The 25,142-nt window shown below is 45.2% G+C and overlaps 1 protein-coding gene across 2 annotated transcripts in view; it reads left to right on the forward strand.

Annotated features, from left to right (window-relative positions):
• Window positions 1-24,108, forward strand: part of LOC128347037 (cysteine-rich protein 2-like) — a 42,565-nt gene extending 18,457 nt beyond the window's left edge. Inside the window, exons 1-4 of one of the 2 annotated variants that reach the window (XM_053301054.1) lie at window positions 2,289-2,615; window positions 3,318-3,412; window positions 16,804-16,858; window positions 21,923-24,108. In XM_053301054.1, the coding sequence (XP_053157029.1) occupies window positions 2,357-2,615; window positions 3,318-3,412; window positions 16,804-16,858; window positions 21,923-22,005 (492 nt within the window). In that variant the 5' untranslated portion in view covers window positions 2,289-2,356 and the 3' untranslated portion in view covers window positions 22,006-24,108. Of the gene's footprint in view, window positions 1-2,288; window positions 2,616-3,317; window positions 3,413-16,803; window positions 16,859-21,922 lie in introns of those variants that run through there. The other variant, XM_053301055.1, reaches the window with a different exon arrangement.
• The last annotated feature ends 1,034 nt before the right edge of the window (window positions 24,109-25,142 follow it).

A 25,142-nucleotide genomic window follows, 5' to 3' on the forward strand; every position in this document is an offset into this window, starting at 1 on the left:
GGGAAGAGAGCTGGTCTTGTGGTAGAAAGCATGACTTGTCCTCTTAAGCTAAGCAGGATCCACCCTGGTTGCATATGAAAGGGAGACTAGAAGTGTGAGTGCTGTAAGATATTCCCCTTAGGGGATGGAGCCACTCTGGGAAGAGCATCTAGGCTCCAAGTTCCTTCCCTGGCATCTCCAAGATAGGGCCGACAGAGATTCCTGCCTGCAACCTTGGAGAAGCCGCTGCCAGTCTGTGTAGACAATACTGAGTGAGATAGACCTATGGTCTGATTCAGTATATGGCAGCTTCCTATGTTCCACTGGTGGCCCGAGTTCTTTGAACCCGTTCACCCAATGGTGGCTCCACCCCGATTGGATCTCTTTCAGTTTGTGACTCCTGAGGATGTGGACAAACTGCTTCAGACTAGATGTCCTACAACCTGTTTTCTTGATCCTTGTCCATCTTGGCTTATCTCATCTTGGTTTATCTCATCTGGTAATCATATTATCAGAGAGGGTCTGGTAAAAGCCTGTTTTCTCAAGGTTTAGACTGAAATTACTTTTAAATGGTTTAATTTGTTTTTATTTGATGAGCTTGTTTTTGTTTTTATTTTGTGAAATTTTAACTTTTTGAACTCTATTTTATATTTGTTGTTTTAATTCAGTATACTCCCTAGAGATGCACATATCAGGTGGTATAAAAATATGTTAGATAGATAGATAGATAGATAATTTCCTAGAAAGATCACAGCAAATATTTTTAAAATTCATTGCTGTCAGCATCTGAGTCTTAAGTATTTCTACTCTTGCTATGAGCCAACCCAACCAAACCTGAAATGACATGGCACTTCTGATCTTTCTATTTAAATTGCAATGCTGTTCCACGTGTAGATATGTGTGCTTTGGCTTATGTCTGTCAGTGAACTTGCATTGTTTCCTGTTGCCGTAGGGTACAGATCCATCAAAGAGGCGGGAAAGTTCTGGAGTATGGAACAAAAGATCCAGTCTACTCCCAGCTGAATTAGAGAGTGAGGCGGAGATTTTCAGACTGAACTTTTGCAACCCCTAACCTACATTTTACTAGCAGCACCAGCAGCACATCCTGCTGCCACATGAATGAATTTTTAAATATTGTGTCAGGGAACATTAGACAACTGCATGCTAGTACAAATCTCCTTCCACCTCTTTTGAGAGTCAGAAACACCTACATTAGATGTTTCTAATGTACTCTCTACATTAGAGAGCCAGAAACACCTACAATTCATCACCGATTCATTGGCTGCTGTGGACAAGTGCAAAACCTGAGGGACAGCTCCAGCTTTGTAGGGCCCATTTAACTCCCAGCGAAAACACGACAAGTGAAGGATGGAGATTGTTTCAAAATCTTCTGCACCATCATCATCATCACCAAGATCCTCTGATGTATCCTAGCTCTCACTTGACACAGGGCTTGTTCAGATCAGGGGAAACGTGTTCTGAATTTAGAGTTGGAAGGGAGCCATGAGAGATCTTCCATTCCAACTCCCTGCTCCATGCAGGAATGCCACAGCACAAGTGGGAGACAAGATGGCAGCAGTGGCTTTTGATCAGGCCAGGGAGTCCCTTCATGAGTCCCAGTCCTGCTAACTGCCCACCCTCACCTTGCCTGGGGGAATTTGCCCATCCTCAAGCACCTGCCATGAATGGGTGTTTTCCCCCTCTGGGGACTTTAAAAAATCACTCCCCTTGCCATGAAACAAAAGCTCACCTGTTACTACTTGAGTACAAGCATACCCAGGGGAACGGAGGCCTGTGTTTGTCCCTATCCCCATGGCCCTACCAGCCACATGCCAGTGACACCCCTTGCATGTGAGGGAGGGAGCTGCCTGAGGAAGTGCTGGGCGAACTCTCCATTTGCCCGTCGGTGTTTGCCGACTGGGTGCATCTATTTCCTTTTCTCTCCCTCGCTTGAGAGAGAGAAAGGGGGGACACATGCAACTCTAGGGGGCTCACGCAGGCCCTCAGGGCTCTAGCTAGGGTTGCCAACTGCTCCCCATTACACGGGATGCCCCTCATTTCCGGGATGAAATGTTGGTCCCTATAGGGACAGCATTTGTCCTTCATTTTGGTGGCGGGGCGAGCAGCTTCTTATTTTGAGAAGCTTTTGGTTGAAAAGTGGAATAACTTGAATACGTTCTAAACAATAACCGTGCTGGCATTATTCAATAGCATATAATTCAATTACATATACGTCAATGATACTCAGGCTCTTGATTACCACTGCATACACTCCCCCCCCCCGCCAGCCCCCAGCCCCCACACTTGTGTCCCTCATTCTGGCAATGAAACGTTGGCAACCCTAGCTCCAGCCATACACCCCTTTGCATATGATATCATGCACAAGAGATGCGACCAGAGCCACAGAACGGCCACGAAAGCCCTCCAGAGCTCGTTCCCAGCTGGCATTTGCTGGATGGGTATATCTATTTTCCTTTTTCTCCCCACACCAAGGGAATCAAGGCCAGGACAAAAGTACCATGAAGTGGAATCTTTTAATTTTATTTATGTTTACATTTATATCCCACTCTTCCTCCATGGAGCCCAGAACTGCGTGCCTGGCAGCAGGGAGGAAATTGCTTCCAGTGAAGCAACGGGTTGGTATTTGATAGCCTTTTGGTTGATTTTTGTTTCAAAATAAATAAATAAAAATTAAATAGGAAATTCAAGGGGAGATGCAAAGTTGGCAGCGATTGGCTAATTAGAAAATGAAAACACCCTTGAGTAACTGCAAATATGTACAATTTGACATTTATGACACCCACTTTTTTCACTTTCCATTCCAAAAGGTAAGTGCTTTTAGCCTACAAGAAAAACAGTGCCTCTGCTTGAGCACTCAGGGTTTTTAGGAATTTCCTTGAACATCTCAAATGTCTAAGTGCCCACCATGAAAAAAACAGGGTTGCTTGTAGTAAGTTTGTGGGGGTTGTGTACTCATAGAAACATACTAAACATTACTGACCTGAGGTAAAACCTTTGTGTGCAAAAGATGGCAAAATATAAAAGAAAAAACATGCTTGGTTGAAGTGAAAATGAAAGCTCCTTTATTCAAGGTATAAAATTTCCAGTATGTAAAGTTTGAACAAACTTCAAAAAGATTCATGTTGCTAAAACTGAGGCATGGAACAGGAGGGGAAAAAATGCCAAATTGTTCCTGCATTAAAAGATTCTACAACTGCTTTCATTCTGAAATTACTTTGGCAAGTCATTCCACAGATCAAAGCTGTATTCCACATATGTTCCTATATAAATGAGGTGCTTGGAGTATAATTACTCATACCTTTTTCCTCTGTTAACAGCTGAGCGGAAGCGTTCTCTAGGCAAAGACTACCATTCCCTTTGTCTGAAGTGCTACCATTGCAGAAGGCAGCTCAGCCCTGGCCAGCACGCTGAGGTAAGGAACAAACCATCACCCCCCCATCTGTCTACTTCAGTGGCTTGCTACACCCTGGCAGCAGTCTGTCTCTCCTGATGAAGGGCTTCCCTTTCAAAGGCCTGCCTGGGACTGGGCCAATCCCACCAAAGACTGCTTAAAATGGCTGTTAATGGGATGGCCGGGGACAATGAGAGGGGGGAGAAGAGCTCAGAGGAAAACAAACAGGCTACAGCTACTTTTAAGCTAGCAAGATGCCTGTTATTTTGACAGGTAGGGGTGTGTGTGGAGGGAAGGTCTGCATTCTAGTGCTGAACTGTGTGTGCAATGTGTGTTTGCAGTGTATCTCTAGGTACAACAGAGCCACACAGGGTTTCTGTCAGTTAAGGCCTAAATTACACATTAGGTGGATTCCCCCCCCTCCACCTTGCACTTTTATAGGAGAAGATAAAGGGGTTTTTCAGAGACTGCATACCTGCCAACATGTCCTATTTTCCTATTTACCTGAATGGTAAAACAGGGACATGTTGCTAGTGTTGGAAGTTAAGGACTTTCCGCTGTCTCTTGTCTCAAAGACAATGGAGGACAGACTAGTGAGTCAGAGGGCTAGAGGGTCAAGACACTGGTCATCCCTTCTCTACTGCTCTGACACTATCCCTTTGGAATGTAGATTGCTACTCTCAGGGACACTTCCTCTCTCTTCTCTTCCTATTCCTTCTACCTTGCAACATGCAAGCAAGCTCCTCTCCCTGAACCATGTGTGCAGAGAACATGCAGAATCCATCTGCATCCAGCTAGATAGATAGATTAGAGATCCTAACTCCTCACTTTCCTATCTAGAATGGAGTTCTCTAATGCCTTATATATTGATTTGAAACTATGAACTGGCTCCAAGTTACTTTACTCTCAGCATGCACGCATGCCTAACTAAATCCGCTGTGTTGTGCCTCTGTGCACTCTGCTATAATTGAAAAAGGGTTTCTTTACCAGAGAAAATTCCCAGCAGCTAGGTATGGCAGTGGGGTGGGGCTAAGTCTGCCCCTTGACCCCGCCTCTGGTGACTTCAATATCTAGGGTGAGGGTCAAGCATTGGTCCTTCTTAAATGTGTCTCAGATTGCAGCATAGTACTCCATGGGAGCCACAGGTTACTGAACCAGCCACCATCTGATTAACCCTTCATTTGCAGAGCTCTGCTCTGAAGCCCTGATTTTTTTGTGACGAGTCAAGCTAGTGAGTGTGATGCTAGCCTGTGACAGAAGGTTGAGAACTGACGTTGATGTATTAGATTTAGAAACTAGCTAGAGATTTTTGACCAGTGAGAGAAGAGGATAGAAATTGAGAGCTCCAGTTCCAATCCAACCAACCTTGACCTCAGAAACCACCTAAGATTAATTTTTGGCTGCTGTGACAAGCTGGAAAACCATAGCATGACTATAGCAACAGTGGCCAGAAAGGGCACATGGACTGAATTCAGATGGCATGTGTGATAGCATTCCCACCACAGGGACAGCAAGGTTGGAATGGGACAAATAAGTGAAGATTGGGCCCCTGCCCTCCTGCTTCAGTACGAGCGGTACGTGGCGAGGGAGACTCAAAAGCAAGCTGTCACCCAGCCAGTGGAGGCCCCCTCCTTCAGGACCCAGGGACTTTTATCCCCCTCCCCCTGTTCAATTGTAGCTATGCCCATGTTTCCCACCACTTAAATTGTTAATGTCTTCCTTCTAAATTGCCCTGTTCGGGTAGAGACACTGAGACATGATATTGTGTCGTTTTGTGTGGAGCTGTTGGAGGCAACCAAGCAGAAATTTTAGTTCAGCAGTAAAAGATTATCTCTAAGTCGCACGAAGTCAGGAAAGATAACAGAGCCAAGCAAGTTGATTATTCCATTTCAGGAAAGGGAAGTGTGAAGCTTTGGCTTCTTCTGTTGGAGAATGGAAAGGAGAATCGATTCCAGCGTGGCTCTTCCAAGCAAGAGATTTAAGCTCACCAATGCTGCAAGGTGATTTGCCTAAGAATATCTGATCCAGTTTGCAGCATTAAATCAAGTTTTCTTCATGAGATGTATGAAAAATTCATAGTATACAGAACAGCCCTAATACTCACACAGCATGTGGCACAGGATGGGGGGGGGGGAATACTGAGCATCATTTCAGCCACCTTTTGAAATTCAGAGGGGAATCAAACTACGCAGGCCAAGCATAAAAACATACATTTGCAAGACCATTTTCTGAGATTTATCTATCACAGTTTCTTTTCTGCACCGGAGAGCCCTAGATTTAAGAATATGGTCCTCTGAGTCTCAGCTTACAGACACAAGTCTGTTTAGGTTGGTTTGAAGATAAACAACATGCTTCAGAATTCTCAATTCTAACACAAAATGCAAGAAATTATTCTCTTAAATACAATTTTTTAATGTTAGTCCTGTCAGCAGCGGTGCACCTAGGTAATTTTGGAGCCTAGACCTAATTATTGGGGCGCCCCTCCCCCCTAGTATTTTAAACACATTTTTAACGTGACCACACCACCCGGGACAGACTAAAAAGGATTTGGGGGGCCCCAGGGGGTGTGGAGGCCCTGGACTTCAGCCTGGAAGTCCAAGGGTAGGAGCACCTCTGCCTGTCAGTATGCTGATACAGGTAGTCTGAGGTTAGATTGTATTTGCTAAGCAATGGCTGGGATCCCAAGAGGCCTGTGCATGTGACAGAGGAGGGTTTTCTATGTGCACAAGAGATTTTTGGTTTTGCTAAAGTTTCAGCTGCTTGGGCTGCCTGCTTGCTGCACTTTAACATTTTCTGATCCTTATGGGTGGCTCAGGGAGGGAAGGAGGAGTACGGATAAGTTTGTTGTGTTAGGGAAGCAAGTTATGGTCCTGATCCCAGCCATTGTATTCTACTTTTCATAGGAATATTTCTGCATATTTGTAACATACTTAAAACTTACTTAAAAGCGGAGATCTTTGTTTTACATATTTTAAGATATTTTCTGGCTCTTCAAACTAATATTAGAAACAGAAAAAAGTAATACAGATTACAAACATAAACACATTTGGTGGTTATGCAAAAAAGCAAAAATCTTCTGGACAAAAGTTCTTGCAATTATAAAAAACAAATTACTGGTTAAATATTTTTCTTGATCCTCTCGTACTAAAATTACAATATTTGAAAATAAAAATGCATTTTAAAATATGGGATTGATTAGCATTCTACCCATAACTGCAAAGAATAAAGTTTCCTTTTATTAGAAATCTAGAGATAACTTTGCAGTTGACAACGAAGCAGTGAAAGTTTGGAATTTGCATGCAGAACATCATCTGTTAAAGAATCTCATGTATCGGACTATTTGCCTACAGTCCTGGAGAGCTGCTGCCAATCAGCCTGGACAACAATGGGTTAAGTTGACCAGTGTTCAGATTCAGAGAGATGCACCTAGGTAATTTTGGAGCATTGACCTAAAGGCTTCCCCCGCGCTCCCGCCACCACCCCAGCTGCCCCTGCCACCAAATAAGCTGAAGTGCACAATCTTTTACACTAGAACATACTCAGGGAAAGCTAGAAACCCCTTTCTTTCTTTTTGTATTTTAGAAGCGATTCTGAATAAGATATTTCCCACTGACTTACAGAGAGATACCACATTTTGCATGGACAATCCTGCCACTTAAATTAGCAAACCACTCAGGTCTGGGAGGCCCCCCAACCGGCCTGAGTGGGACTGGACCTATGCCCAGAAGTCCAGACCAAAGAGCACCACTGAAGATTCATATAATAAAGCTTCATAGGCTCAAATGTAGCAATATGGATGTGAACAAACTGGATATGATGAAGATGAGCAAAGAGTTATATAGTTAACTTCTAGAACATAAAACATGCCTATTTAGAAAGACTAACCAATATATCTTTATTAGGCGATTGTCTGTGTTGATTTCCATTGGTTCATCTTCAAAATCTAAAAAAAAAAGCCAAGATCTGCAGAATCCCTGAACAGAAGTACATTAGTTTTAGTCTCTTTTCACAGTGGACCTCATACTCATGACCCCAGCCAACATCCCCTTCTCCCCAGTCATGTCCAGTGCAATAGGACATGTGATGGGATGTCATTTTATGTTGCTTTTCCTTATCCTGCTTCAGTTCATTGGCTGCTATTTTTGAGGGGCAGAGAAATGCTGAGTATGATGATATCACATAATGTGTTTTATTTCATGAGGCATTACTGAGGAGGATGTGTGCACTGGTGGCAGCGCACATCCAGCGGAATGTCTAGCTTGGGCCCAAGTAAGTTTGTCTGAAAATAAGTGATGATTTGGACTATAGTATTTCCGGGACTTTCAGAAGCACAAGTGATCCACTGTTTCTGATGAATGGTCCAAATCAGAGTTTATATGGGGCGCTTGCTCCACCCTCCTTGAGCCTCTTCTGGACACCCTGGGAATGGGAAGATCATATGGATGCCAAACGTGCTGCTAGGTTTGCTGCACTTGTTCCAGTTTGAAGTGCTATAATACAGGAAGAGAGAGATCATCCGATTTTAGTGCATATGTAGTTAGGTTTTAGTTTGCCCTAGTGCTTAGCCTTTGAGACTGTCTTAAGTAACAAGGCCTGCCCCTGCCCCTGAAAAATGTGACATAATTATAGAATGATACTGAGGATGTGAAGAGGGTCCTTTCCCTCACCATTGAGAAACACAGTCTGGGATGGCATGACTGGGCTTCCAGGCTACTTGGAGGATGTGACTTCAAGTCAAGTTTGAGCCCTGGTAATTCTCACTTGAACTACCCACTGAGGTCATTCACACAAGCAGAAACTGTGTTCTATCCAGGTTTGGGAGCTGCGTGTGTGTTCCCATTTTTTGATTGTACAGGTACAAACAGTTAGGAGGAGGGAGAAGTGATTGTGTGGAAGCAAGGTAGGAGGAAAAGCTACCCAGGTTTTCCTCCTACCTTGCTTCCACACAATCACCTTTGCCTCCTCCTACCTAGTTGTTTGCACCCACACAACCAAAAATTGGGAACACACACAGCTCCCAAATCTGGGTAGAACACAGTTTTCACTTGTGTGAATGACCTCAGTGTGTTCTGCCAATGCAAGTATTGTACATTGGACTAGAAATTACCCTGGCAGAGCATGAAGGTCAGGCTGCCCCAGTGCATTTCTGCTTTGGAGAACAGGCTGCCCCCAGGCCTGTACTGGTGGGAGTGCTTCTATAGTGGGTGTGCCCAAAGAGCAGATCTGCTGTAGACATTGGCCATACTCCATTCAGGTATCTTTCTACAAAAGTATACTCCAAAGTATCTTTCTACAAAAAGAAAAAGAAAGTTCCAAATAACCATGAATGCAACTATGATCCCGGGAAGGTTGCATGAGCTTCCCACGTGCCACTCCCCACCAAGTTCTCTACACTTTCGTCCCCTTCTCCTGTGTCACAGCCATGTGTTTTACTCTGCATAATCACACCCACCTCTTTGCCAGAATTTTAAATCCCATTAATGAGAACATTTGAGGGAGGCATAATGATACGCTTCTATCCCCACACTCGATGGCTTTAGACTCTAGGTGTGGTTTGAGAGACCAGGCAAAAAATCTTTAATAATGAGAAAAGGTAGGGAGCTGTCCAAGGGAGCCCCTGGTGGCGCAGTGGTAAAACTGCCGCCCTGTAACCAGAAGGTTGCAAATTCGATCCTGACCAAGGGCTCAAGGTTGACTCAGCCTTCCATCCTTCCGAGGTCGGTAAAATGAGTACCCAGAATGTTGGGGGGCAATATGCTAAATCATTGTAAACCGCTTAGAGAGCTTCCAGCTATAGAGCAGTATATAAATGTAAGTGCTATTGCTATTGCTATTCTATTCAGTGATTGTTACAGGGGCCCCACTGCATACACCTGGAGTATACACTATAAATAATTTGCTATTAGCACCTGGTTTAAGGTTTAAGAGTCAGGCTTCAAGGGGGAAATGAACTGGCTGGATTTAAAAGTTTCTGCAGTAGCAACTGGCAACCCAAACTTCCAAGCATCTTTCTGCAATAGAGGAATTGGTGAAAGGAGGCAGGTGGCATTTACTGATTTATTTTCAATTTATATCTATATCATTCACCTATATTTATGTCCCGCTACATGCTTCAAGAAAGCCTTGGGGCAGGTAAGAACAATGAAATCCATTCAATACAATACAATACAATACATGACATTCCATCAATATTATACAATTACATCAATTAAATTCTCTTTTAAAACAGAACAGATATAACAACTAAAAATAGAAGTACTAAAGAGAACTGAACTGCCTGGGCAAATAATCATCGTGTATTTGGGTTTTTAAAAAATTAAATAGCAGCCATTACATCTAGTTGTAGGGCTGTGTATTGCTGCATTTGGTTGGGGTCGGATTGGATCTGATTCTGATCAAGTGCATCAGTTCACTAATACCCCAGGTGGGGGGCATCCACATCAAATCAAGCCAATGTGTCAGAGGCCTTACCTGCCAGAAGCCTGGTAGGCGCTCTTCTTCTGTCTTTGACTTTGAAAAGGCTGCTGTGTTGATAGCCGGCAGCAGCAGCATTTTAAATTACTGATCCTTCTGCATGGTCATCTGTGCCTTACGCCCTCGGGCTTTGCACGTGCACAGAGACCAATTCGGAACATTCCAAGCTTCTTGAGTTCAGGCGGGCGTCCTGCCCCCATCCCCTTATGCACTTGTGCAAGGCTCCTACCGCTCAGTCTTTCTTCGTCCACAGGCAAGAAAACACTTCTTCATTCACTCCGAGCTTCTGCAAAACAAACAAATTAGAGTTCACTTAAGTTCCTTTGTCTATCTTTTTGTTACATCCCTCTGCTTTCCCCCCTCATTTTCTTCCACTGTCCTATCTGAGTTATTTCTCCTTTACATTTGTGTTTCATTTTTCTGGGGGGCCCCTCCCTTTTTCTTTCGGGGTTCTCTTGTGTATGGCCCTGAAAGTAACTTCAAAAAGTGTACCCGCTGTGCAGCCAAACTACCATCTACGGGTGGCCACAGCCGGTGTTTGTTCTGTTTGGTGGAAGTGCACGTGGCAGAATCCTGCAGCCACTGCCTAAAATTTACCAAACAAGCCTGTGAAAACAGAGCTTCCAGGCTTCATGTGTGGCTGTGGGAACAAGCCCCACTTTCATCGAAGGCTATATCTTCTAAGAACATGCAAGCCTCCATGGGTGAACAGTGCCTACGGTGACTGCACCTTCAGTATCTATACTGGCTAAGCAATTGGGACATAGAGCGCTCCCGAAGCCGACCTCAGAGCCTACGGCTCACTCGGATTCGACACTCAGACAACCAGTTCAAGCTACACTTGCCCAGCCTAGTGTCATGGGCATGCTGGAAGACTCCGAGGAGGAGTTGGAGATTGAGACAGAGAAAACAGCAGATGAAGGTGGGCAAGGACCAGAGTTTGCTAAGGAGAGTGGGTCTGCTGTACAGGGAGTAGAAGAAGAATTACAGCCGGGTGAGACAGCTCTTGTGGAGGAGGCGCAACCAATCCCAGCTGTGGAGAGGTGCCAATCCAAAAGACAAGAGCTAAAAACTCGCATGTGTAAAACAGGCAAAGCTGCTGACTCAGCAACTCTTAATTGACAGCACGGGGCGGGGGGGGGGGGGGGCTCAGCCTATTTAAGACGCCTGTAACAGAACTTCCCTGCTGATAGCAACAACAGTTTCTTCCGTGCTACTTGGCTGCGTTCTTGTGTTTTTCCTTGAAAGTGTTTAGACCTTGGACTGACTGACCTTGCCTCTGGATTTTGCTTTGGACCTTGTTGAATTTCGGATTGACAGACTGGTTTGGACCATTTATTCCCATAGAAGTTTGTTATTTTCCTTATGCTTCTGGCTGTGTCTGGCTAAGCCCAGCAGATTTACGACACCTAATCTCCTCAAGAAAAAGAAGAAAAACGTCCCCCACAACCTGTGATCGTGGGGTCTGGCTCCATTCAGCCTATGGACCAAAAGAAACAGCTTGCTGCAGATGATCCAGCTCCGCGTCTAAAAGAAGAAAAAAGCTTTCCAATCCTTCTGCTGTGAAACCCGCACAAGCACTTCCAGCCTTAGATTCGACTAACCATACCGCCCAGACTTCCCCGAACTCACCACTCTCAGTACCAGAGGAAGCTGGCCCCCTTTTCAATACTGAAGATTTTGAAACTGAACTGGACCAAGCAGCGCACAAGGACAAGGACCCTTCAGCTTCATTACAAGATGAGGAAGACTTTGAGGCAGACCAAGCCCACTCAGTTTCCTCAGCCCTCCACTCCGATAATCTCTACCTTCCACAGGACTGTCGAGACTGACAGACCTCTTCTTGGTACCGAGAGTGCCTTGAGTGGGCATACAATTGTGCTCCGTCCCAAACCAGATTCCAAACTTGAGAACCCTATTACCGCTCTTATGGCTCCAAGCTCAATTTCCAACCAGACTCATCGCTACCCTGATTGACACCATACCACATTCTATCCCAGAGACCCCTATCACAGGGACTATGAGAACCTTTATGAAGACAGGTACCGACCTGATTCACGAGCTACCGGCCTCGGTCCCAATCACTCCCCTACCAGAGTCGGGACCTTGTAAACCAAAGAGACCGAACCTGCATTCCAACTCGACAAGAACCACGTCCACCGAAACACCTTGCCCAGTCCACCACAACCCGACAACCATGCCTGCTGAACCCGCATTCCAACTCGACAAGAACCACGCCCACCGAAACACCTTGCCCAGTCCTCCACAACCCGACAACCACTGCCTGCTGAACCAGAGGCAAGCCAAATACCAAAAGACATGCCTGCCTTCCCACCCCAAATGCCAGACCCGGTGGATCAGGATTCTAATGAAGAGGAGGATTTATGTCAGGGAGAAGACATAGAAGGCTCCTTCTCCCCCCAGTCTGAGGGTGCATCTCTAGGCTCCTTCCCCACAGACCAGCTCACAGGACACAAACCCTCGTCTCCCTCAGAGGACTACAAGATCTATGCAGATTACTTGTCTCACATGGCTTTCTCATTAGGCATCCAACTCAACTAACAAAAGAAGTCAGACTTAGATGCCCGCACCCCGGTTTCCTTACTGCTTAACTCAGCTGCATTGGACATTGCTAAATCCTACTGGTCCAAGCCATCATCCCTTCCACAAACTGCTAAATGCCTGGAAAACTTCTATAAAGTTCACACACCTGACGAAGCTTCAGGGAGCTTCCTGCTAAAGCACCCTACACCAAACTCAATTGTAATAGAGACTTCCCAAGTTTGCAACAGGACCTGAGTAGCTTCATCCCCAGCAGACCAAGAGGGAAGAAAGCTCAATTCGTTTGGACGTCAACTTTATTCAGTTTCTGTGTTACACCTGAAAATAGCCAACTACCAAGCATATAATACAAAATACAACTACTTCTTATGGGAGACTATTGGCCCCTTCCTGGACCTCTTGCCACAAGACAAAAGAGATGCAGCCAAGGCCTTTTACAAAGAATCATTTCAATTGGCCAAGCAAGAATTATACTCTGCCCACCACTCGGCAGAATGTGCAGCCAAGGTTATGGCCACCTCTATTGCCCTCCGCCGCTATGCCTGGCTTCGATCCTCAGGCCTAACTCAGGAGGCCTGTGCTCGAATTGAGGACCTCCCATTCGAAGGGGATACCCTCTTTGGGGAGAAGACTGCTGAGACCTTGCAAAAGGTTCAAAAGTTACGCAGTACTGCATGCTCAATGAGTTTCCAGCCTCCACCTCCCCTCAACCAGAGACAATCTCACTGGTCAAAACCACAACCATGTCAGAATTCTTCTTACCCCTCCTCGGACCGCTCCTTTCACTCTCCCAGACCCCCTCAATATGGCCGGAAACAACAGTATAAGCCCATGCCTCAAAAGCAGAGCACCCTCCCGACCTATCTGAAGAAGCAATGACTGCTCCTGGTTGACCCAAGTCGGTACTTGCCTATCCCCTTTCTTACTAGCATGGGAAAAGATCACCACCGACTCCTGGGTCCTTACCATCATCCAGATAGGCTACTCACTGGAATCCTCCTCTGACCCTCCTTACTCACCTCACCTCACCTCACCACCACTCCTACATGAACTTTGACCACCAAATAGGCTTCTCTCTCTCACAAAAAATACACCATCGAAACCATGTCTCTGACAGCAGGCCCAGGGTTTTTCTCCCTGTACTTCGCAGTACCCAAACCAGAGGGTGGCATACGTACCATCATTGACCTCAGAGGCCTAAACTCTTCCATCTCCTACAAACTCTTTCAGATGATAACTATCCCACTCATCTTTACTTTTCGATACAAAGGAGGGTGGTTTGCGGCCTTGGACCTCAAAGATACCTACTACCATCTAACCATCAGGCCTCAACATCGCAAATTCCTCCGCTTCAAGACAGGCGATGCCACGTACCAGTTCAAGTCTCTCCCGTTCGGCCTCGCATCCACTCCCCAAGTCTTTACAAAGTTTATGGCTCCAGTAGTAGCCTTCCTCCAGGAGTAAGGAGTCCAAATCTTTCCATAGCTGGACGACTGGTTGATAGTGGCAGACTCCCTGGCAGAGGCCACCGCAGCCATACATTGCATGATCGTGCTCCTCGACGACCTAGGCTGTACCGTCAAGTTGCAGCTCCAAGTCCAACCACTGTGATAGAACTTCTGGGACTGCTCTTCCATTTCCGTCAAGCAAAAGTTTTTCTTCCTCGCCGCAGGATCCATGCCCTGCTGACCTTGGTTTCCACAGTCGCCTCTACAGCATTCCATTCGGCGTGAACCATCCAGTGTCTCCTAGGACATATGGCTTCTACCATGCATGTCCTCCCTCATGTGCGGCTCCATTCCCAAATCCTCCAAATTGGTTCCTTCAAAGCTTCGATCACCAATCTGACCTTCCATCCAGGATTCTCTGCGTATCTCCCCAGGTGAGACGCTCTCTCCGCTGGTAGATGGGCCACCACCATCTTTCTGTTGGTGCCCCATTGCACCCCCCAAAGCCCACCTGCATACTTACCACAGACGCTTCCGAAGCCAGCTGGGGAGCAAACATTCAGCATCTCCATCTCAGTGGCCTCTTGTCTCTATCTGAGGCACGTCCCCATATAAATTTCCTAGAACTTCTCGCTATCTACAAGGCTCTCACAGGATCTCTTCCCCTCCTCCACAACTCTGTGGTGACACTCCAAACAAACAACACCCGGCAAAGTCATATATAAAACAGACAGGAAGAGACAGGCTCCAAGACCTTCCTGCACCTTACTATGACTCTTTGGACATGGTATATCACTCACAACATACTACCCACTGCAATCCACGTTCGAGGCATAGCCAACTCTGAAGCAGATGCCCTGAGCAGGCTACACTGGCATTTAGACCAGACAGTGTTACTTTCTCTTTTCCAACTCTGGGGAATGCAGATGATAGATCTCTTTGCATCTCCATTCAATGCCCAATGCCCCCTCTTTTGCTCCAGAGCGGGCAAAGGACAAAAATCGCAGGGAGATGCATTTGCCATACCATGGAAGGGCCTTTTTGCCTACCTCTTCCTACCTATTCCAATCTTGCCCCACGTCCTACTCAAGATACAACAAGAATGCCTAGATTGCATCCTCATTGCCCCCGGGTGGCCTCATTGCCCTTGGTTCCCCACCCTATTGAAACTTTCAACAGGTGATCACATCCTTCTCCCAATACAGCCCCGCCTCTTGACACAAGCAGGAGGAATAATTGTATACCCTGACCTAGACAGCCTCAGATTTATGGCATGGAGGATACAGCCTCCTTTCTGCCGGAACTCCAAATAATTCTCATAGTGGCCAGAAAACCCGCACATCGTACTTCTCCAAATGGAGACGTTTCCAGTTATTCCTGACACAAACAACTCACCTCACTGAACCACTGACTGCTTCTACCATTTGCGCATACCTCCTCTCCCTAAAATAGAAAGGACTGACAATTTCCTCTTTACGGGTCCACTTGGCAGCAATCGTGGCACATATGCCATCCACAACCACTTCCTGGTTTCATAACCCGACTGTAAAGCAATTCCTAAAGGGTCTCCAGCACGAATTTCCAGACGTCCCAATCGTGGCGCCAACATGGGATTTTTCCTTAGTTGTATCCTGCCTTATTTGTCCCCCATTTGAACCCCTGGTGACCACTGATCTCCTCCTCCTCTCATGGAAGGTAGCATTCCTGGTCGCAATCACTTCCGCTTGCTGAGTAAGTGAACTCCTAGCCCTTCGTTTAGACCCCCTGTACTTGGTCTTCCATAAAGAGAAAGTTGTTTTGCGACCGGACATTGACTTTTTGCCAAAAATAGTTTCTGCGTTTCACCGTTCTCAACCATTAGTTCTCCCAACATCTTCCCCTACACCGACAGACCCCGCTCAATGCAAGCTACATACCCTCGATGTTCGCAGGGCGTTGGCATTCTGTGTTCACAGGATGGCCTCTTGGCACTCTTCTCCTGCCTTGTTCATCTCCTTCTCTGACCCGCGGAAAGGTCTACAAGTTTCCTCTCAGACAATTTCACAGTGGATTGTGTACACAATCCAACTTGCCTATCAGACTGCGAAAGTGCTTCTCCCTTTGCCTGTGAAGGCCCATTCGGCCAGAGCAGTTTCTACCTCTGCAGCCTTCGACCACTCAGTGCCACTAGATGTCATCTGCCAGGTGGCTACTTGGTCTACTCCGCTATCCTTTGTCCAACACTGTGCTCTGGATGTGCACTCTTGCTGACAATCTGCCTTTGGGAAAGCTGTCCTGCAGTCGCTCTTCACTTGACTCCCACCTCCAGGTAAGCCTCAGCTTGTGATGCACCCAAGGGTGTAAGGCACAGACGACCATGCAGAAGAATGACAGGTTGCTTACCTGTAACTTTGGTTCTTCTAGCGGTCATCTGTGCTCTTACACACCTCCCCTCCTCCCCTCTTCTGGGTACATTCTGGTTGGACTCAGAGAATGAGGAGTAGGAGCCTTGCACAGGCGCATAAGGGGATGGGAGCAGGACTTCCGCCTGAACTCAAGAAGCTTGGAACATTCCGAATTGGTCTCTGCGCACGTGCAAAGCACGAGGATGTAAGAACACAGATGACCACTAGAAGAACCAAAGTTACAGGTAAGTAACCTGTCGTTTCATCTCTGGCAGCTGGACTATAATGTTGGGGAGGTCAGGGACAACAACATCATGACTTTGCATCCTGTCCCAAGTGCATTACTGGGGGGAATTATACCCCAGGAAAAGGACACAATCTTATGACATGGCTTCCTTCCCTGAAGCATTATGGTCTGGCTGGCAGAAAGAAAGTGGTGATTTAAAATCCCACCACTGTATATCAACATGAAAAGCAACTTCCATGTCTTGTCTGTGTCTTGTGCAACTTGTATGCAACAATCCTTTCTTTTCTGCTTTCACAGTATGATGACAAGCCCTACTGCACCTATTGCTATCTTCAGCACTTTGGACCAAGAGGTAAATAAATTCCAGTTCTGTATAAATTCTTTGGACCAAGAGGTAAATAAATTCCAGTTCTGTATAAATAAAAAAATAAATTCCCACCACACCAAAGGACTCTTTTAGCGGCTTAGCCCTGCCCCTCGAACATCTAAATCCTGACAGCTAGTTTTTAACAGAGACTCTGCAAAATGTAGTAAATGATATAAACGGGCAACTTGAGTGTCCAGCGAAGGGATTGGATTTAAACTATTAAAACTCTTAACATCATAACATAAAATGGATGCTACTCTACCTTTTGTTGTATTCTATCTAGTTAGCTTTTGCTTTTTATTATTTGGTTGTTTGTTGCAGTGGGGATCCTGTAGGGAGTGTGTGTGTGTGGGGGGGGGGTGGAGTCTGAAAGGAAAAGGGAAGGGAAGGAGAAGGAGAAAATGGAGTTACTGCTGAATAAATCTTTAGTTATATCTACTTAAGTTTTCTTTGTATGAGGGAAGCAGCTATAAAACACCTTTTAATTCTTTGCTTTGTGTTCCCCAGAACTTCTTCCCTAAATACAACAATTGATTGAACACTTTAGTTCCTACCATCAGTGGCCATCATTACTGAGGATGTATTTGTTACTGAGCAATGACAAAATTGATTCTTCTCAGAGCTCAAACCAGCTGATATGTGCAAAAGGGCTTTTAGACCCCATTCTCCTCAGTGCGAACAGCAAGAAAGGCTTTGTTAGAGGACTCTCTTATGCACCTCGGCCTCTCAATGATGCTGTTCTCATGTCTAGTCTAATCTGGGCTAGGGATGCTCAACCTGGGTTAGACTGTGTGTGAGAACTGCCGAGATCTGGCCCAATCCAACAGAGCAGCGCTGCCTAGCCCCACTTTCAAACCCAGCTGTTAGACAAGGTTAAGGGAGCGAGAGCTCACTTAACCTGAGCTAACTGCTTGTGTGTTTGCTGGGGCTATGTTTAGCCCCAGTAGTCACAGAGACAGGTGCCTAGAGTGCCCGTCTCCTGGGGGAATCCCCGAATTCATCGCACGTGTAGCACTGTGCATTGTGGGCTTCATGGAAGCCAGGACAATGAGCCCCAGCCTCAGATCAATCTGCCCTGCTCCACGCTGCATGGAGCAAGGCTGATGGTGTGGGAGGGTACTCCACACTCCCACTGAGGACCAAATGATCTCTGGGGGGAAGATGGTAGGCCATGAAAATGGCCCCAATATCAGGTGTGAATTGGGTTGCTCATGGAAGTGAGTTGCTGAGGAGCTTGGCAGCCCTTCTGTTGCCGCACGTGCGAGCTCACAGCAATTCAGCAAGAAAGATTCACATGCAGAAACAGGCTTCCATGTGTGCACAGAGACAACACACATCCACAGCATGATGCTTATCCATGTTCCATTGAATTGGCTTCGTGCATTTTTTAAATGCAGAGAAGGATGCACAGTTCCCAGCTGGGGCAACTAGCTGTTGCACATGATTAGTTGTGTGCATCCACAGCTAGGCCAGGGCAAAAATGAAAAAGATTAAATCAATATAATTAACATAAGAACAGCCCTGCTGGATCAGGCCCAAGACCAATCTGGTCCAGCATCCTGTTTCACACAGTGGCCCACCAGATGCCACTTGGTGCCTACAAGCAGCATTTGAGGGCATGCCTTCCTTCCTGCTGTTACTCCCCTGCAACTGGTACTCAAAGGCATCCTGCCTCTGAGGCTGGAGGTGGCCTATAGCCCTCTGACTAGGAGCTGTTGATAGACCTTGCCTCCATGAAGTTATCCAGACCCCTCTTTAAGCCATCCAGGTTGTTGGCTGTCATCACATCTTAAAGGTGGTGACCTTAAATATCCCGTGGACTTTCTCAAATGGCTCACCATAGATATGTTAGCAAATTGTGGTCGGTGTGGCCTGATACACATTGACTGGGACATCACAGGCCATTTCTAGACAAAAGGAATGGTAGCTCGTAGAACTGGTTGGAATAAACTCCAGTTTATAGTTTTATCATCTACAGTATCCTAATGGTACTGGTATTATTATAGAAGTTTTCTTGAGAGGTAAGCTGGGGTCATAATGTTGCAGACATCTGAGCAGCACCCTGGTTGTTATTTTTCTTAGTTCCTTCTTGCTTCAGTGAAAATTCTGGATGTTCTTTAATGTAGCACTTAAAGTGAAAACAACAATTCTTTCCAACCCCCAAAAGAAACGGAAGAGACCTGGTTTTCCTTGCATCAGCTTGGCAAGAAGCCAGCCTTCTGTCTGTGCCTGGCATCTGGGGGGAAAAAGGGGTGAGAGAGGTGAGAATGAAGGAGCTGCTAATTCCCTCTTCATAGAGTGTGTAAGCCTGTCACTGCAGTAGCAAGCCATTTCCTGGCTTCGGCCAAGTGGAACTTAATACCCTATATTGCTTTCCATTTATGGTGGAGGGAGAGCCCAGCACTCACTCAGGAACAAGTGGGGGAAAGACTAGAGCTATTTCTTCTGCTGCTCAGTGTCCACCTCATGAAAAACCACTCAGATGGCTCCGTGGATAAATTGTTGCATGTGCCACAGATACAGCAGTTTATCCACTGGGCCATCTGAGCAGTTTTTCACAAGATGGACACTGAGCAGAAGGAGGAATAACTCTAAGTCTCCCTCCGGGGGAAAACAAACAAACAAACAAAAAAACCACACACACACACACACACACACACACAAAACACAATATTTTAAATCTTAGTCAATCCCTTTCCTGGGTTGTTTTTTTACCAAAAAAAAAAAAAAAAAGACTTCAGCACTCATTAATTCAGAACAGAGAGACTAAACATGTAGGGGCCTGGTGGAGAATTCATTTTGTCACAGTCAAGTAAAATTAACTTGGGGAGGGAATGCGATCCTCGGGATTCTTGTTGTTACTGGCCTGCAGAATTAGGAACTTCCATTCTGCTATTCTACACTTGAGATTTGTGTCCAGGTTTATAAATTAGCAAATGAAATTTTCGAATGCTTAGATTAGCATGCATATTTTTAATTCCTAGGCCCTGCTTTAGGATTGTGTACAAGTTATTTATTGGATTATTAAAAATATGTATACTTCACCTTTCAATTGTAACATCTGGGGTGGCAATAAGGTCATTCACACGACTGCTGTGTGTGGGGCTGGGGAGGGTGGGGGGAAGACAGGATTGGTCCTATCTTTCCCCAGGTGATCGCAGCAGCACAGCCATCTGGAGGCCAGGGAAACGAAGTCTAGCTTCAGAAAACCCCTAATGCACCATGTGAGGAGTGCAGAGAGGGATTTCCTCACTGCTGGGTGCTCTTGCTACCTGGCTCTATGGATGCTCAGCTACATATAGGTAGCCCAAGCATTCGTATGACTGAGGAGTGGTATAGAAGGGCGTGCTTGCACCCTCCTACCTCACTATAAGTCTGGGTAAAAAACCTGGGCTTTCTCGGTGAAGAGCACTGGGATCGGGACCAATCTTGGCGTTCCACACAAGCAGCCCTACCCAGTAGTTCTGTGTAAGCCTCGGGAGGGCTGATTGTGTGAATGGCCTCTATCTGAGATTATCTGTAGAGATTTTCATTCAGGGTCATTCTCCTGGATTAACAGCTCTTGCTTAAATCGGAAGGAAGCCTTGGGGGATCCTTGTTTAAGCCAACCTGCTGCCAGTCTGGAGTCACTGTGCTCCTGCACTTAATTCTGAACTTTATCAATGCCCCATATCAGACAAACAGCATATCAGTATTAAACTGTCCCTGGACTGTACCACTTCAGACTGCAAATGAGAGACTGCATGACTGCATACTCTCTAGCATTAATTGAACTATGAATGCGTCAAATCCTTAAAAAAAAAAAATGGAACTAGTGGTCATCACCCCATTTTGTATAAAAGTCAACTTCATGAGTTACTTATCTTGCAAACATAATAACTCTTTAAACTAGTATTTAACTCCCAGGCGTTGAAGAGAAATGCAGTTGTAGTACATCTGTAGAGACACTTCCAGTGGGAAGAAAAACAGAGAGACTAGTGGCACCTTAAAGGTAACAAATCTATAGTAGAACTACAATACGGCCACAATCTACTCCATCAGATGCATAAAGTGTTAACCTCAGTTGCCAAGTATAAGGAAAAAAAGATAAGGTTTTCCTGAGGCACTGAGGCACGCATCAGATAGGGAGCTGCTATAGTATAAAACCATTAGTGATCACCACCCCACCATCTTTTCTTTACTATATTAATAGAATGCCTCTCCAGAAACAGTGAATTGCGCATGCTCCTTTCAGCTGCCTGCACCCTCCATCCCTCTTTCTGCCACCCCCCCCCGTCACCTAAGGGATCAGCTTTATTGCCCTCACATTGCTGGTGAGGGAGTTGAAGCTGGGTAAGCATGGATTGCCTATGGCTGAAACGAGACATCATGGAGTTGACTGGGCTGCCACTAAAAACAACAGTCCTGCATCTTTTCCTTCTTAAATATGCAAAGTGAAGATGCCATTGTTGCAAGTTTCCTGCTCCTGCTCCACTTCATTAGCTGCCATTTGCAGAGTGAAGAAAGTCCTAACAGGATAGCCTCCAATCATATGTTCTAGTCTATTAGACATTACCAGGTGACAGAAAGGGAGGAGGAGACATGAGCTGTTGCTTTTGGTGGCAGCCACACATCAGCTGAGTTTCAACCTTAGACCACTTATATTTGTACAAGGTGTATAATGTTATAAAACAGTGTAATCCCCTGCTGTTCACCATTGGTATATAAGCTAGGATGGGATTGCCCATCTACAGTTCATGTTTCAAATGATATAAATGATATGGGAGCTTATGTTCATTTTGGCTTCTCATGAGACCAAGAAGTTCAACCAAGTCCAACATTTAATTGAACAGTTTGGCAAGGCTTCTGCAGAACTCGGAGCAGGTTTAATTTCCCTGGCAAGAGGACCCTTTGATAAGGGTTTCAAAGGAAATGCTGCAGATTAAGTCTGTGCACCATATTTTACAGTTTGAATCTGTGTTTTACTTAACCAGACCTTCAGTTTTGAATACGAGTTTCCCTTTATGGCAATTCCCACCCCCCTAACAATTGTTAACATTTATTTTAAAGGAACAAGACCACTATCAGCCAGCTCTTCCTTTACTACATCTCCTTCTTCTAAGGTTCCATCTGCAGTCCGAAAGACCTCTTAAATGTTCTTGCTTTATTTTGCTGTGGAGTGATGATGTACTGAATAATGTTCAAGTAGCAAGTTAAACATTTTAAGAATTTCATTTGATGAAGAATGTGTATCTAACATAATTAATAATGTTAACCATTAACAAGGAGCCAGCATGGTGTAGTGGTTAGAGTGACTAGGACCAGGGAGACCCGAGTTCAAATCCCCACTCAGCATGATACTAGCTGGGTGACTCTGGGCTAGTCACTTCTCTCTCAGACCAACCTACTTCACAGGGTTATTGTGAGGAGAAACTCAAGTATGTAGCACACCGCTCTGGGCTCCTTGGAGGAAGAGCGGGATATAAATGTAATAATAAAACAAACAAACAAACAAACAAACAAACAAGATTAGACAACTTCCCAAGTAGAGTTACCTTTACTGCTGGTTAAGACAGTATCTTTGCCAAAATATATGTTAACATATTGTAATAAATATTGATGGGCTGAATATATGTATAAATTATACATAAATACATAAATATATGTATAAATGGGAATATTCTTAACAGTAATTTGGCTAAGGGATATGCCCATTTGGTTCATGTTGACAATGTACAATAAAGCTTTGGTGAACAATTAAGGTTTATCATTCTTCTTTGATAAGCATTCTTCTATCATTATATCATTCTTCTTTTCCAGCATCGTATCATGTAATCCCAGGCGGGGTGGGTGTGGGGGGTGGGTGGAAGTTGTTGGGAACCCCAACATTCACCCCAGAGCTACCAACCCAGAACTATATGGAATTCAGGCCTGTGTCTAGTTTAATTTTAGTAAGACAGGAATTAATGCCTGGACTCAGGGTGAATTGACACCCAGATCTGCCTGGGTAATGCCTGGTAAATGAATTGTAGAGGCAGGGGTAATCTAGCATTGGTTATCAGTGTTTGTGGAACTCACAAGAGACACAATGGGTCAGGCTTAATTACCAGTCTCACACTGCTGGAATTAACCTGCTGTCCAGTAATCCCCCTTACCTCACTGACAGGATGCTTCTGCCTTAGTCAAATGTGTTGATTAACTTGCCTCACACATGTACCCCCTTTTTATGTTACTTTAAATATTCTCTTGTTATAATTACACACTAGATAGAGGTACACAAGAAATAATGTAATTGCTGTCTCACACAAATAGAACTAATTCTCTCGCTAACTCCTGACTTTTAACACCTTTTGGGACCAGGCTAGCAAATCTGGGACAAGAGAAGGGGCCCATTTGCAACTCAGAGATGCAGATTTACTTTGGGCAATGTCCCCTCCTCAAGATAGCAGCTAACAGAAGATGAGATTAAGATCTCTCTGGACTGGCTGAATAATTAAAAGATGATATCCAGAAGGTAACAGCAAGTTGTCACCTTTTTGGGGACCTAGGAAAAGATGAGATTTGAATAGACTCTGTGAGAGATCAAAGGAAAATACAACTATAAAGAACAGGCTTACTGGACAGAGAGCTGGCAGTCTTGTGCCTACACGCAATCTTGTGCCTACAAGCAAGATCTGCTCACGAGCAATCCCAGAGTTTGCTGCTAAGCCACGGGGCAACAAGCAGGAACTCTGTCCATGGACAGGAACTGTCTGTGACTTCCACTGTGCAGTGAAAAGTCAAGACTTCCCCAGCTATGGTGCTCTGACTCTCAGCTGTGCTCTGAGCAAACTGCATGCTTGATCCAAAAGCTCCTGTCTCCAGCCAGAAGCCTCGCTCCTTCAGCTGAAAGATCCACCGCTCTCAAGCCTCTCCTGGTAATAAAGCCTGGTAATATGCTGCCTCTACAAGCCTTGGATCCCTCCATCCTTTCCACCTTCTTCTCCTTTCCCCTTGTCCCTCTACTAATTCCTGATATCCCCAACCCATGCCAGTCCTCAACCTTCCTTACCTCCCCCCTTTCCATCTATATCTGAATTGCACTAGGCTCTAGGAAGATTTAATACACACACATATGTTAGTTAGGAACACTGGGTGAATATTGATGCTGGCTAGGGTTGAAATACTGTTAGTAATACTGATAGAATGTTTTGCTTTCTGCTCAGTTAGATTGATGTTGTTATTCTTTTATACTCAATAAAGCCCATTGAATCATTTAGGATTGGTTTGATCTCCTTTCTTCCTTGCGCCCAGATCCTGCATGGTCACTATATAAAAGAACTTGGTCACTTGGTGACACTATGAGACAGGCCTAATTTTGTATGCTAGCTAATGAGCATATTTAGTATATAAATCAGGCCTGGACCACAACAAAGCTGATTTAATGTTCTTACTAGAAATCCACAACCAAAGTTCTGGCAGACTGGTCTGACTTTACAAACAACCCAAACCATCAGATGGAAAGATTTACATGGGGCATCAATCATCCACTGTATAACTGAGTGTTCCAGGACTACATGTGATTTGGTACAAACCAAGTGCAACATTCCAGTAGCCCCTGCCACAGGGGTCATTGGGGAGGGACCATAGCTCAGTGACAGAGCACATGCTTTGTATGCCAAAGAACCCAGGTTCCATTCCTGACATCACCAAGTAGACCTGGGAAAGTTTCTTCTCTGAAACCCTAGAGAACTATTGATCATCATTAGAGACAATACCACTGTAGACTAGGGATGTGCATGGAACAGATTTTGTGTTCTATTCCAAGCTGAGAACGGAATGCAAAATCCATGGAACATTACATTAGAACAACCATTCATGCTGGTTGAGCATTTTGGACTCCAAATGATGATGCTCTTCTGGCATCTGTGCATGCATGGCAGCCATTTGTGTGGTAGTGCTGACCACACAAATGGCTGTCATGCATGTATAGAGGCCAGACAAGCACTATTTTGGAGTCCAAAATGGTGCTCGGAATGTTTTGAGTGCTCTAAGTTGGAACTGGGCCTTTCCATTGCGATCTCAGAATAGGTCCTTCATTTTGAAGGGCATTCTGTTCCGAACTCAGAACACTTGAAACGGCTGGTTGGCAGTCGGAATGTTCCATTTGCGAACCGATCTGCACATCCCTACTGTAGACAGTACGAAGAGTTGAACCAATGGTCTGACTCAGTATCAGGTATCTTCCATAAGTCTGCATGTTTTATAGGGATCTAGTATAAAAACCCATTTCAAAGAGATAATCTTAAAA

The sequence above is a fragment of the Hemicordylus capensis genome, chromosome 2 (assembly GCF_027244095.1).
Source record: "Hemicordylus capensis ecotype Gifberg chromosome 2, rHemCap1.1.pri, whole genome shotgun sequence".
Lineage (NCBI taxonomy): Eukaryota > Metazoa > Chordata > Lepidosauria > Squamata > Cordylidae > Hemicordylus > Hemicordylus capensis.